General features: G+C 40.3%; 1 protein-coding gene across 1 annotated transcript; it reads left to right on the top strand.

Annotated features, from left to right (window-relative positions):
- Positions 1–2,007: 2,007 nt before the first annotated feature.
- On the top strand, positions 2,008–13,252 carry GALR1 (galanin receptor 1). The gene is made up of 3 exons (XM_062500659.1): positions 2,008–3,043; positions 9,444–9,509; positions 12,935–13,252. The coding sequence occupies exons 1-3, from the start codon at positions 2,342–2,344 to the stop codon at positions 13,250–13,252; spliced, it is 1,086 nt and encodes a 361-aa protein (XP_062356643.1). The 5' UTR covers positions 2,008–2,341.
- The last annotated feature ends 1,946 nt before the right edge of the window (positions 13,253–15,198 follow it).

Genomic DNA, 15,198 nt, shown 5'->3' with positions numbered 1-15,198 from the left:
TGCAAAAGCTGATGAGTGAAGGTCTGAGAGAAAAACTACGATAAAGTTGTATTCTTGAGTTTTTTCCCCCTAAAGCTCAGGGTGGTCTTATAGGAACTGGACACTATACAATACATATTTAGCAGAAAAGCAAAGCATTAACCACAAAATTGTCAATTAAATATCCAAAGGAAACCAATAGTCAACTCTCCCATCCAAATCACTAATGTGATTTTCAGATTTATTCCTGCTAAAATTGATTTTGTTTCTATACCCCCTTTTTCTGCTTACTTTACTGTTTAGTGTAATATCCTTTGTTTTAACCTTTCGGGCTATTCTGTATAAAAGATATTATTTTCCAAGAAAACAGAAGTGTGAGTGGTCAGGACCAGAGCATATCAGATGAGGGATTGCATTAGCTTCTCAAAGCCAGGGCTGCACTCCAGACATCCTGGGAAATGAGTGTTGTCTGGCAACATGACATGACTCAAAAGCAAACCAACAGTCGTATTCAAAATGTTTCTTGTATCTCCTTCACCACATGAAAGAATTCATAGGCAAATGTAGACATTAGCCACACCAGAACAATCTATAGACTTTTGTTCATTTTCACAATATACTCAGAGAGTTTCCAAAAAGTGTGTGCTATCTGATATAGCCTAGGAATATTTAACAGTGTTCTTTCTCACATCTCTTGCAGAAGTAGAGACTAGTACATTTGCATAGTAATCAAATATGTCAACAAAACTATAAAGAATGCACATTACAAAAAATTCCAAAGCCAAGTCTTTGAGGAATCCCTACTAGTTTATTTTTGCTTGAGATATTTATAAATTCTTAAATGAATTACAACGGATGTAGAAACCAGCTCCATCCAAATAAAAGTTTCTTAGATCTATATAAACTGAATTGTGCTCTCCCATGATGTGTTGGAGCAGATGTAATGGAGCAGACCATACATTAGTTTAATTAGAATCTTTAATATCTTTTAATTAAAGTCAATGGCTTTGCAGTCAGCTGATGTGCAGCTGCTGAGATGCCTCAACATAAGTAGCAAAATGAAAGGTATAAAGGACCCCGTCAAACTGCAGACTGAAAAATATGTAAACAAAAGCTCGCTGCCTCCAGCAGCGCATCAGGGCAGTTCTGCTGGTCACTGCTGCTGCCAGCTGTAGCTCACTGGTAATTCGGAAACAAATGTATAAAAACTCTCCGGCAAATCCGTTTCAATCACGAGGTATGTGTGCCGGTGAGAATATTCACATGAGCTCGCGTTCGTGCTCCGGAGGAAGTTCTGTGTTTCGCCCCGCTCTGAAAGGACAGGCTTTGCAGGGAGCTCCCGTTCTTGCCCCGTGTAGAGCTGCCGGCGCTGCCCGGCTCCAAGGATCCCCCTTCCCAAGGAGCACGGGTCGCTCCTGCCGCGGCGGAGCTCCCGAGCGTCGTGATTTGGCAATGAAAAGCGGCTAGACTTCCCACTCCATTTCTTTTGCTTTGCTTTGTTGTTTTTTTGTTTGTTTGTTTGTTTGTTTTGGTTTTTTTGTTTGTTTCGTTTGCTTGTTTGTCTGGTGTTTTTTGGTTTGGTTTTTTTTTTTTGTTTTTTTTTTTTTTTTTTTTTTAATGTCTGCCGCCTTTTGTCCTTAGAGGTACCGAGTGATTAATGGAAACCTGTGAAGGCGGTGAGAAGAGCGAGCGCAGGCGGCGCTTAGTCCGGAGCAACTCTCGCTGCCGGCTACCTGTTGAGGTGGGTTCACGCAGGCGCTTCATTTATTTCTGTCTTTCCAAGCGAGTTCATCTAAGCCCGGCCGGACCAGCCGAGCTCTGCGTAGCCCTACCGGGAGACGCGGCTCCCGAGCCTCCCTCGGAGCGGGCTCACCGAGCGAAGAGGAGTTTTCTGGGGAGACGACAGGGATTGCCGCCCTGGGGGGAGGGCGGGGAGGAGGGGGGCACCTGCAAGCCGAAGGGAGGGAAGAAAAGGCGGGGGGAAAGAAAGAGGGCAAGAAAGCCCCACCTCCCCTTTCTCCGAGGAGACGTTCCCGGGGAGCCCAATCTCCCGAAGCAGCGCGGGGGGCGCGGAGACTCCGCGGCTGTGCGGGCGGGGCGGGCGCGGCCGGAGCGGGCGGAGCGCTGCTGCTGCTCCTGCTTCTGCTGTTGGTGCTGCTGCTGCTGCTGTGGGGGCGGCGGGACTGCCGCGCCGGCTCCGCTCCCGGCAGCGCAAACTGCGCCCGGCAGCTCCGCCCTTCCCTCCCCGCCGCCCGGCGCTGCTGGAGCGGCTGCCCCCGGGATCGCCGCGGTCCGCGGTGCCAGGAAGCTGCGGCTCCGCGCTCCGCCCGCAGAAACTTTGCCCGGCGCTCAAAGGGGAAGGATGGAGCCCGGAGAGCCCGCGGCGGCGCCCCTCAACTTGTCCCGAGCCGCGGCAGAGACGCCCCGCGGGGAGTTCAACCTGTCCGGGCTGCCGGAGGCCGAGGGGAAGCCCCTCTTCGGCATCGGCATCGAGAACTTCATCACCTTGATCGTCTTCGGTTTAATCTTCACCCTGGGGGTGCTGGGCAACACCCTGGTGATCACGGTGCTGGCGAGGAGCAAGCCAGGCAAGCGCCGGAGCACCACCAACATCTTCATCCTCAACCTGAGCATCGCGGACCTGGCCTACCTGCTCTTCTGCATCCCCTTCCAGTCCACGGTCTACGTGCTCCCCACCTGGGTGCTGGGAGCCTTCATCTGCAAGTTCATCCACTACTTCTTCACCATCTCCATGCTGGTGAGCATCTTCACACTCTCGGCCATGTCTGTGGACCGGTACGTGGCCATCGTGCACTCCCGACGCTCCTCAGCCTTGCGAGTTCCCCGCAACGCAATGTTGGGTGTGGGGCTCATCTGGGCACTCTCCTTTGCCATGGCCTCGCCTGTGGCTCACCACCAGCGCATCTTCCACCGTGAAACCAGCAACCAGACATTCTGCTGGGAGTTCTGGCCCAACCCACGCCACAAGAAGGTCTACGTGATATGCACATTTGTCTTCGGATATCTGCTCCCACTGCTGCTCATCTCCTTCTGCTATGCCAAGGTGGGGCAAATGTAAAAGGTTGGGGGGAAATACAGTGGTGGAGAAGGTGTCCATGAGCCATAGGGCCATTTCTGGGCATGTGGAGGGATTTGGCACTGCTGGGAGAAAAAGGAGCACCGGTGAGTTTGTGCCACAAAGAGAGAGGGCAGGTTTTATAGCTGAGGGATGTCTGAGGGGGGACAACATATGTTCAATGTCACAGAGGGGTCAGAACAGGGAGTGCATGGGGTGAGTGGTGGGGGTGTTCTGGCAATTACTGGGGTGTCTCTGTCAGACTCCCTTGTTGCAGAATGCTAAGAAGCCCCAGTACTCTGCTGCCTTCCCTGTCACCATGACTCCTTTAATTTCTTGCAGTGCCGTGTGAGGAGTTTGACTCAAAGTTCAATAAAGCAACAAGTTGTTCAGGCTTCAGATGAAACACTGTGGTTCTTTAAAATGTGCGGTGCACTTGAAAGTGACAAAAATTATATGTTTTGTGTTAAGAGTAAAATGTGCCTCATGATGCCTTGTCCCTGTGGTGCCATGTCTTCCCCCAGCTGAAGCTGATGAAAGAGTTACCTCTGACTTCAGCAAAGCCAGGTGGTTCTAGGCGCAGGGCATGAGAACACAGGTAGGAAAAAAGCAACAATTAAAAGTGCCTAAATATGGGTATTTAATGACTTTTCTGCTTAAGCAAAGTGTCACATTTTTCTGCAGTAATAATTGCAGGCTGCTTATGATCCTCTGCTTGCTGCAGAGCAGGATCTGGAGCACCAGTTGCTACCTGCTGAGATAGGCAGAGATCCTCCTGTTTCTGTGCCAGCTGAAAGATTCAGTTGCAGGATTTCTCCTTAGGCAGTGATTGACATTTGAGAGTATAGGACTGGTCTTGCAAATACAGACTGCTTAAGTCAGTTCTTCGCCTGGCAAGTTGAAGATATGTTGACATGGACCTAAAGTATTTAATTTGAACAAGTAATTTTATGTTCTGCTCAGTTTTATGTATGTTACATCAACTTAATTGTGATGTGCAAATTCAGGTTATAATGTCACCCTATTTTAATGAAACCAAGGCGTGCAGAACAGCATTTCTAAATGGCTGTGCATAGTGGAACAAATCCGACCTGGCAAATGAAGAAGAGACCCAAGTTTTGATACATAAACCAAATCCTGCTTTTCCTGAATGAATACACTGGTATTTCATCTACTGTGGTGGATATGACTGAGCTGTAGTGATTGTCAGTTTGAAGAAAGTATGACACACTGCAGGGAGAACATTACGGAACGAGTGCACGGGGGATTACAGCTACTAATTCTTCCCTTTTTCAAAGCCAAGGCATATTCAGTTTCTGCACGAAGTACTGGCCTTTGAAGTCTAATTATATGAGAGAAAATTAAAAAGAAAACTTTTGAAATTATCATAGTCCTGTGTAGTGTAGGCATGAAAAAATCAAAAATGCTTAACCAAAATATATGCATAGTAAATAAAACACACTCTGTCATTACAAAGCACCTCTATAGAAATAAATCTCTTAATATTAGAATTAATACATAGTTAAGAAAAAAGCAACAAAAACCCCTCCATGCCAACAAAAGCAACCCTATGGGAAAAATATGCCCAAGAACAAGTTAGTAAAATCAAGGCCACTGGAAACTACAATGAAATTGTGCCCTTAAACTATTGCCAGGCTAGAGTCTCACCCTGGCTTTGTGATGTGTTTTGAGCCTGTATGTGTGGTCCTGCTTGCCATGCTGTCAGGCTGGAGGAGCTAACCTGAAGGGGTGGATTTTAGAAGGTAACTAGGAGATAGCTGGTGTTCCCATCAGTATGCAAGCTGAAAAGTGCCCTGACTCTTACAGAGCTATCAAAGGTATTTGTACCCTGCAGCTAAAGACTCACTCATACCCTCTTCAGGAGTCACTGACAAACCTCCAACTGCAGTATTTTGGGGCAGGGAGAGCCTTCTCTTCTCAGGCTGAGCAACCCCAACTCTCTCAGCCTGTCTTCATATGAGACATTAATCTCTGCATTAGTTTCTTATGGACTTCACTGGTTTTCATGAACTGTGGATCAGCAAGATAACACAATCTTCTGCTACCGTAAATTAAGACAAAGGAGACTCATTTCTCTATTTGAATATATTGCCTTTTCCAGACTCCTTTAAGGCAGTTCTGTTTCTTTCATAAACAAATTGCAGTTGAACTTTCAGCATTGAAAGTCTCATTTTTTTAGGCACTTTAATAGGGAGCCGAATTCTTTCTCTCTCTTACTCAAATTTATATTGTATTAGCGGAGATTTGCATTTCTCCCATGGTTAACAATGCTGTTACAATGTACAGAAGTGCTGAAGTAGTGCCACGTACTTGGAAGAAGTGTCCTCCCAAAATATCTCATGTGATATATGTTTTTCAGGCAGAGGTTTATGAGATAATGCTCTGTCTTGTGTGTACAGCTACCTCTTTTCTCTCTTCCACAAGTAATACTGGTTCAGTTTCAATGCAGATTTTTGATAGAGTGAAAATATCAGAATTAGCAGACAATGAAGAAGTGCAGAGTCTCCATTATCCTCTCTCTTTTAAAGAGTCAGTTTGCATTCAACTGTTAATCACCAGACAAGGTGTAAGGGAAGATATCAACTTACAGAGAAGACACATATTTTTGGGAACACAGTAAAGAAGTCCCAAATCATAGGAAACCAGGTTTTGTTGCCTCCCAGAACTACTCCTGAAAGAAGCTTACTACATCAGAGGGAGGAGAAGTGATTATGTAGTGATCAGCTGAGTCTCAGCACTACGTAATTACAGACACCTTGAGTTCTGACTCTTTTATTGCTTATCATTTTGCTTGCTATATTTTTATAATACTGACTATTTGTATGTGTTTTGTAACAGTCCTACAACATTTGTTCACTAACATATCCTTAAAGGGTAAAGTGATAAATGATTCCCAGTCAGCTTCTCACAGTTGACATCTGCCAGGGTTGTGCAATGTTACCACTAATTTTGGGTACCTCCATTTTTCAAGGATTCACTCCTTGAAAGTCAGGCCTCTTTTAATGAAACCTTTAGGTTGGACATCTATAATTATTAGCAAACACTTCCTTTTTTAGATGTATTATGCTGAAAGCTTTCTTTAAAACAAATATGTCTTGCCTTAAGTATGTTTCCATTCTTATCTCTCATTCTGAACATTCTGAATTCATGCCATGTATGATTTACAGACTTGGTTAAAACTAAGCCATAAAAAGTAACAGCCTCAACATAAAATACAAGCTTATCTGGCTTTGGATATTATATCCTAAGTTTTACTGAGCAGCAAGGGGAAAACTTCATTAAACTGCACTGAAAGAGAAAAATAAAAGGTATGACACATTAGCCACACACTCTTAATTGAAAGAGGGTGAAGGATCTCTTGTGACAATAGGAGTAGCATCATTACTTTAAAACATGGATTGCGGGCGATGGCACTTGAATTTCAATCAGGTCCCTACTACAAAGATGGTTCAGGACGTAATGCTTGCATTATCCGTAAAACAAGCAGTTCATTCTCACTAGACAGTGACCTTGTGCAGGCTTTCCTTCTGCATGATTTTCAGTGGCTGATAATGAGGATATGGTCAGTGAAATGCCAGACAGCAAACATGGTTTTTAACAGGGTAGACTTCAAACGTTCAGAATGTTTGGTAGAGTTATGTGAATAGGCATATATAGTTGAAGTTATTTTCTTCACTCCTGTATTGGAAAAATCTCTTTCTCAACTTGATTTGGTCAAAGTTCTCTCAGTCATGGCTCTCGAGTTATCTTCAATATAGTTTCTGAAACAAGTGGAGGAAAAGAATAATTTTTTAAAAAATTAAAAAGGGTAACAGAGAAAGAAAGAAAGAGAGAGAGAGAATGAGAGGAAGAGAAGAGAAGAGAAGAGAAGAGAAGAGAAGAGAAGAGAAGAGAAGAGAAGAGAAGAGAAGAGAAGAGAAGAGAAGAGAAGAGAAGAGAAGAGAAGAGAAGAGAAGAGATCTGTAGGCAAAACCAAGGGCCCACCAAAGGTCATGAGTGGTAGCCATGGTCATGTGTTCCATACCAGACTAGATCCTACAAGTCTCCTTACAGTCTCTTACACAACAACATAATTTTCTTATCACAGCACCCCACTCTTATCTCCAGAAAAGAGGGAAGCTGGTCTGTGAACAGCAGGTACATGAAAGCTGGGGTTGAATTCATTCCATCTTATGAGACCAGGTTGGGACCTATTTTTCAGCAAGCCAAGTATTTCATTCCATGGGTTAAAAATGCACATGCAAATGTATTAGTAGATACTTTGAAATAATTTCTTAAAAGAAATACCCCAAGACAAATTAGGAGGCACATTGTAGAACAATTGTTCATTCAGACTGTTAAAGGAGCAATTAATTGGCCCAGAGAAGTGGCAATTTGAACAGGGTAGTGGGGAGAGTGTCTTCGATTTGTCTTGTAGTGGTTGTGCATAAACGTGGCTCTTTTTAATACTCCATGGCATTCCGTGTAGATCTTTGAGAGCTGTTCCACTGCTATCGATATTGCCTATTTCTCTTGCTGCTACTTTTCATGCCATCTGGTACAATACTATGAGGAGCCAATATGTGTTCACTGCAAATACGTACTTTATGAAATGTGTTTGTAATCCAAAAGAAGGGAAGCTGAGAAGGTTCATTTGAAGGTTATAATCTAAATTGACATCACCTCCCAACTCCCTCAAATACCCAACTTACCTGTTTTGTCTCCTGCATCTTTCTTTGAACTGGAAAGAGATACCATGCACAACTTTGGGCTAAAAGTTTCAGAATGGAAGAAAAAAATGTTTGTAAATTTAAAAAAATTTTGCAGTTTTGATCTCTGGGAGGAGTTTATCTGACTTGAATTTTGGGCTGTGAGGGAGAATCACAGAACAGTGCAGTCACTGGGTGGCACGTGATGGGGTTTGCAAAGGTCCAGTAGAGAAAACTCATCACTGTAAGTTATGGGAAGGGGATTTGATAGATGAAGCAGCAGTGATGGGACATGAACGTAATTTCATTCCTCCTATGCCCTTTTTTTAGTTTTATGTTTTTCACTGATGGACTCAGCAATTCAGCTGGTCTGTATATGGTGATGGGAGGTGATCAAAAAGTCTGAGATGCAGTCATCTCCCTGTTCTTCTGCTGGGGTTCTGTCCTTTCCTTTGGGTCTGCTTCATACTGACGAAGGAAGCAATGAAGTCAAAATGAGACTCTCTCAGGGAAAAGCCCATTTATTTTTCTCCTGTTTTTTCTTAGCTTGGGTTAGCCCCTGGAAGTGGTCTGGATAATGTTTCCAAACAGGAAGTGCACGCAGGCTGAGTCACATGGTAGTACACAGACAAGCACAAATGAACTGCACTTAAAATAATCAGTGGTTATAAGCAATTTCTTACTTTTATTGTTGTTGGTTCTTTGGCAGCTAAGAATAGTTACCTATAAAATGAAGTCTCTGATGAGCTCTGGAAACTCACAAATTCCATCTTACTCCTTTTAATTCAATATGTATGTCTATAAAACTCAAATGCCAGACTGGGATCAAGTCTCTAGATCATCTTGATTGATGTCTTTCCTGATAGTGGCTAGCCGTGCAACCCAAAGAATACAGAGATAATGTTCCCAAATAATATTAAAAATCTGAATTTGGACCCTTTTCTCCACCTCAAGATCTTTATGCATCCTGTATCCAAACCTTATGTGTTAATGATTATGTTAAAATTTGGACCCTGCTCTTGGACAATGAGCCATTTTGTGATGTATTTTAAAATTTGCTCGTGAAAGACACGTAGTGAGTATCATCCCATTGCTGTTAAATGTCATGCCTCAGGTGTCATGCCTTGTGTGTCATGTCTCACTTTAGTATAAATTATGTTTGAAAGCCTAAGCTTCTTTCAAAGATCAAATAGTGCCAACGTCTTGATTATGTTAACCAAGCATCCATCCAAAGGAAGAAAATTATGCAGGTGACTCAGAAAAGCTCTGACTCAAAATATACACTTTTCTTATGTTACACACACTAAAGGTCATTCTAGACCAACAGTCTTTGACATTTTCTGGAAGAAGAGAGATTGCTAATTCTATGTAAAAGATAGGTTTTCAACGGTTTTCTTGTTAATTTGTGATAGGTATTTGTTATGCAATACATCTGAATATTTTATAAAAATTCATTTGTGGTCTGCTTCATATTTGTTGGTTCACACAGACTCACATACGTAATTCTACTGGTTTTCCTACTGTGCATGTTTGAAATGTGTAAGCTGGTTCAATGATGTTTGTTAGTGAATCATGCAGTACTGGAGAGCACAAGAGTACTCCAAGATACATGGGTTGGAATTTTGTTTGAATAGAAAAATGGGGGAATATGATAAAGAGATGTAAATTTATCTTTTCAGGTTCTTAATCATCTGCATAAGAAGTTGAGAAACATGTCAAAGAAGTCAGAAGCATCCAAGAAAAAGGTATATTGCATTCATTATTGATACTCATTTGTGTGTATTTTAGTTTTATGGCTAACTAATTTGGTACTTGTTGCTAAAGATGTAACAGGCAGAAGAAATTAAAATTAAGTATTTAGTGAAATATTCAGTGTCCCTCCGAACTTAGCAGATTGGAATCTTTTCTGATCCAAGTTTTCCATCACATTGCATCAAACCATTACTTGAGACCCACATACTTGGAGCTTCAGAGCATCTGAAATTTAGGCACAGGAGGACAACCTGTCTTTTGTGTTAATCTTTTTCTTTCTTTTTTTCTCACATGTACTTGTACTTTCACTTTCACTTGTACTTTCTCACATGTACATGTACTTTTCCCTGACTTGTAAACATGGGATTTTTTTTTTTTTTTTTTGACTAGCTGATTTTTTAATGTTTCAGCAAATTATTCCTAGGCTGTATGAGGAACCTTCAAAATGAAATGTTTCATGATCCCCAGTAGGTGTATAATAAGATACTTTTAATGATTCTCCAGTTCTTCTATTGATTTTCCACTCAATGTTTTCTTCTCCTACAGTCAAGACATAAGTTATATACTGCATGCAAATAGAATCATGAGAGGTCTTTAAACAAGAATATAAGCTTCATGATTTAGAACACTATTTGAAAGATGCATTTAAACAGAGAATTTGCCAGTTAATATAATGTGGTTGTGATTTTTGAGCAGATTTGACCACAGTGATCATTTGAATAACTTCTCATTTTATGGATGTGGAGAAAAAAAACCCTTAAGCTATAGCTCTTCATTTGACCTGATCAGCATTTTCATATGGGCATGGAGAGTGCCTGCAATGCAAATGAGATTTATGATAAATTTGTGTCTCTGGACTCAACAGGGAATGAGTACTCTCTCAATTATGCATTCTCTTTTTATTTTTTTTTGACAAATATCAACAGATTGTAATTCCTAGAATTAAAAGCATTATGGCCCTGACTCAGTAAAATACTTAACAAATATACTTTTACATTTAATGTTGTCAAGGCCAAAGGTGTAGTTTTCAAAGACATTTTGTACATTGCCATCTCTCATCTAAATTATTCTCAAACTGGAAATATCTCTGCACTGCATCCAGCCAAAAATTGTAGGTCTGACTAGGAATTAATTTTCATAGCTTCAGGATAAAGCATTACATATATGATTGAGACTGCTTGAATGTATCAGGGTTCAGTAGGCAAAGAGGAAAAAAGCCAAAAAATAGTCCAGAATTTTTTTAGCCTCAGAAAATGAGTTTCTAAACCTAAGGCCTAACTCATGTTTTTCAAAGTAACCCTCTCTTCATTAGTGTGTTTGTGCTCTCTCTGGTTACCATATCTTTCTTCTTTTCCTTCTACTGTCTTAATAAAATAAATTTGCTGCATGTGTGGAAAAAAAAATGATGAAAAATAATAATTTGCCTGAATTCTATCTTTCATGCTTTTTGTTCACAAAGCATCAATATTAACATACATACCTCACTGCAGGTTTTATTTGCCAGTAAGATGCCCTAAGCAAGCTCCCAGCAGGTAAAAAAGAGCTTTAGTGATACCTTGCTTGCAAGACAAAGTGATGATTTTGGAAAAGAAAATTAAAAGTTAGGCTTAGGAGGAACAATGGGATAAAGCAGATGTTGTGAGGTTTCCTAATACAAAATTGCTTCTTCTGCAGATATGAAGTACCTTAAGTAAAAGTTACAAGAGACACATTGTCAACCTCTGCTTTCAGGTGCATCGATAGCCTATTGAAAGTCAGTGATTGTCCTGGTTAATTTTTCTTAGAATTTTAAACAAACTGAAGTAATGTGACTCTTTTGAAGTAATATTGCATGTGGTATCCTGAAAATTTGTTTTCACTGGTAATATTAACCCACTGAACACATCTGTCAGGGAATAAACTGCTCTTGATTTATGCGGTCTTGTTAGAACACATTCTCCTGATAAAACCTGTAAAAGAAAATATCTCTGTGGCTGTTTTAGTGGCAACTAAACTTCATAGGGCTAAGTAGAGGAATGGCTTGTGAAAACAGATGATTTCTTTAGACTAAACAAATTATATTAACTGCAGATTTAATGTCCTTTGGTTTCTGTTGTGGGATTATACTGATCAACAGCAGCATCTGTCATAAGTTATTTTGGCCTGTAGCCACAGAAATCAAAACGTTTTTCCCATAAGTTTTTCTAATCTAATTCATGTTCTGATTAGGGAGGTCAGTTTATTTGTTACTGAATACTAATCAGTTCAAGAAGTATAAATGAAGTTCAATAAACTAGCAAAAAATCTACATATTTTCTATGGTGCAACATTTATCACTCTGTGGCCACTGGGTTAGTTTTGGATATGAAGAGGTTACCTGAAAAATTATGTTATAAAGTGTTAATATAGAAATTATAAGGCTCATAACATAATATGCTTTGGAATTATTATTAGACTTTTATTTGGAGACTTATTTAGTTGAAAGAGGTACTTGGTAGAGGAATAGTCATTAATTGGTTAGGTCAATGCAAAGCACTAACTGCTGTTTCTGAAGTAGATGAAAGCTAAAGAAAATATTAACAGTCAAATTCCACCGTGCCCTGACAAAACACCTTCAGCACCTAAAGGGTCCCTACAAACTGACTCTGGAGCTTAGAATGGATCTAGTGAAATTGATGTTCCTCTCATAAATAGGGGAAGTGGAGTATGGATGCAGCACTGAAAATATTTTTTGTTTAATTTTTTCATTTTAGTGTTTGGTGGTGAACTTTTATTTCCAGATTGGTTTTGATAATGTGCAATCAACAGAAATTTCAAGCCCTTACTTTTGGTTTGTTTTTCTTGTTTTTTTTTTTTTTCACTAATGGTATTCCAGAATGTCGTTGTATGACTCTCTCTGTGGAAATTCTGTGTTTAAAGGAGACACTTCCAAAAAGCTTACTTTAGTAAGTACTTGGGCAAGCTCTAGGCTTTTCCACCAGCTGCCTTCGTGCATAATAGATCCCTCTTGAAATCTTAATCAGAAATTCTTCTGTCTTGTACTAAAATATAGATCATTAGATCTGGATGAGATTTCCCAAAGACCCCTGCTGTCATTATTTTACAACAGGCTTAGGTCCACTTCAGAAAAGGCTAAGCTTTTGTGTAGAGAGTTAACAACATAATTCTTAATATTTGAGGAAAGTTGTGCATTTGTTGTTTACTATGACATTTTCCAAGGCTGGGGTTCTCCTTGCAGTAGTTTTCTAAGGAAAATAAAGCCATATAGGTAATGGGGTGAAATAAATTACAAATACTGCAGTGTGTTCCCTCTCAGTATACTTTTCGTTGTGGGTGGTTTGTTGGTTTTTTTTCTCCCCAAACAGTAGTTTTGAAGTAGGTTTAAAGCTGATTCTTTGAGTGCTCATCAGACATATGTGTTTTCCTTTCCTTGTCTCAGACAGCACAGACTGTGTTGGTGGTGGTAGTGGTTTTTGGCATCTCCTGGCTGCCTCATCATGTGATCCATCTCTGGGCTGAATTCGGAGTGTTCCCGTTGACTCAAGCCTCCTTTCTCTTCAGGGTAACTGCACACTGCCTGGCTTACAGCAATTCTTCTGTGAACCCAATCATATATGCATTTCTATCTGAAAATTTTAGGAAGGCCTACAAACAAGTCTTCAAATGCCAGATTGGTAATGAGACACTTCTGAATGATGCTAAGGAAAATAAAAGTCGGATAGATACACCACCCTCTACCAATTGTACCCACGTGTGAATGTTGAGAAACCCTGTATGTTGGCTCTTCCTTTATGTAAACTAAACACCAAGAAAAAAAGCACAATGAGCTTTATCCTGGGTTTATCTTGATAAAGCTAATTGGTATTTAATGTACTGAAGTTGCACTTGTAACCAAAGTTTGTGAAACTCATATGAAAGAAACCTGGGCTGACCCTTTGCATCTTAGATAGCTTTGTCAAATAAAGCTCTTGGACTTCCATAGATATTTGTGAAAAAAAAAAAAATGTTGAGATGATATGTCTGTGTTCTTACTCACTAAGCATACAAAGATACAAGATGTTGATGTGGACAGGTAACTTTCTGACATCTTACTCCATGAAAGCGAAAAATGGATAAATGTCATGTCCTATAGGTAATAAATACTGGACTAATGTGATTTCAAAATGGAAAGTTTTTGTTCTCTCTTTGGATTATTTTAACAATTCTTTTTTTTTTCTTTTTAAAGGAAACTTGGGCTCTGATTTGGAGTTGGAATAAATTGTGTACACCTTGAGGGAATTACTTTAGAGAAGAAATGCTATTTCTGTCTGTTTAGCTGGTTATAATAGGTCTTACTGCTCAAGGATGGATTGGTTTTCCACTTCATATGGCTGCATTGCTGTACAAACTGAACTTTTGTGTGCAGTCTATAGGGGGGGTTTTTATGGCCTGTATGTAGTTGTACCAAAATGAGGATTTGTGTCTAACTGCAGGAAGCTTTTCTTCATGTGCTGCATGTGCATGTGTATGTATGTTTTCTTAATTTCATATGCTTGGAGATGGAGATACAGTTTCAAACGTGCAATGTATACACGTTTTAAAATATTATGTTTCATAAATAAGCTCTGGACAATGCATAAGGATTTAAAAGTAGCACTCCCTTAAAAGCTGTGGGTGGAGCTTGATATCATGTAGTTTTAAACTGGAAATATAAAGAAGGTTACATTTAAATTGATGCAAAGTACATAAGGTAAATGGCACAATTCCTCAAATTCTTAAATAACATTAGTAGTTTCCACAATTTTATACATTTATTTAAAATGTCTTCAGATGGTAAACCACTAAAGAAATAATGGGAAAACAGTTACTCCTTTAAAAACTTTCTTTTAGCTGGAGTAAGACATTATTTTACCTTTTTTTATTAATGACCCATAGAGTCATAGAGCAAATAAAGGAACCTCTGACATCCTCTCAAGGCAGGGATGCCCTCAGAGCTGTATGACTTTTTTGTCTAAGATATTATTGAAAAATCTGAAAATTTCTAAGGAAGACAATTCAACAATATTTTTGGAGCAACCTATGCTAGTGCCTAATCACCCTCACTAAAATATTTTTTCCTTATCCACAGCTGGGATTTCCCTCAATGTATCTTGTGACCATTGCTTTCTGCCTTTTCACTGTGTGCTGAAGTCTTCTCTCTAACTGAATAATCTGTAAATTTAAGATGGCCATTGAATTTCCCCTCAGCCTTCCCTTCTGAAACCGTGTGCTGCTCTCATCCTCTCCTCAGGTCCCTGCCTGGGTCAGTGGCCTTCCACTGCCCTTCCTCCAGCAAATCCATCGCTCTCATGAAATGAAGGGTTCAAAACTGAGGAGTGTGTTCCAGATGTGGCCTCACAAGCACTGACCAGAGTAATTGCTTCTCTTGACCCATTGGCTGGTTCTTGCTAATACAGCCCAATATTATCATAATTTATGGCTGCAAGTGTACGCTGCTGACTTATATCTAATTTCTACTTTACAAGCCCTCGAGTCCTTTTCTACAGATTTTCATTGAGTCCCAGTCCAAGTGTCAGGACTTGGCTTTTGGAATTCTTGATCTTCATGCATTTGATAGCTGTTACTTCCATGTTTCCAGTTTACCAAGGGCCCTTTGAAAGGCATACCTGCTCTCAAGAATATCCACCACTCCCCCAGACTTGGTACTGTGTATAAAATTGCTGA

This window comes from Cinclus cinclus, chromosome 1 (assembly GCF_963662255.1).
Source record: "Cinclus cinclus chromosome 1, bCinCin1.1, whole genome shotgun sequence".
In the NCBI taxonomy this organism is placed as follows: Eukaryota; Metazoa; Chordata; class Aves; order Passeriformes; family Cinclidae; genus Cinclus; species Cinclus cinclus.
The sequence above is the reverse complement of the archived record's forward strand: the minus strand, read 5'-3'. Positions and strand labels throughout refer to the sequence as shown.

What these genes read in the sequence shown, in the direction of transcription:
- GALR1 (XM_062500659.1), top strand. Translation starts at nt 2,342, where the DNA reads ATGGAGCCCGGAGAGCCCGCGGCGGCGCCCCTCAACTTGTCCCGAGCC. An exon ending in TCTCCTTCTGCTATGCCAAG is followed by an intron (nt 3,044 to 9,443) that starts GTGGGGCAAATG and finishes TTATCTTTTCAG; the next exon opens with GTTCTTAATCATCTGCATAA. An exon ending in CAGAAGCATCCAAGAAAAAG is followed by an intron (nt 9,510 to 12,934) that starts GTATATTGCATT and finishes TCCTTGTCTCAG; the next exon opens with ACAGCACAGACTGTGTTGGT.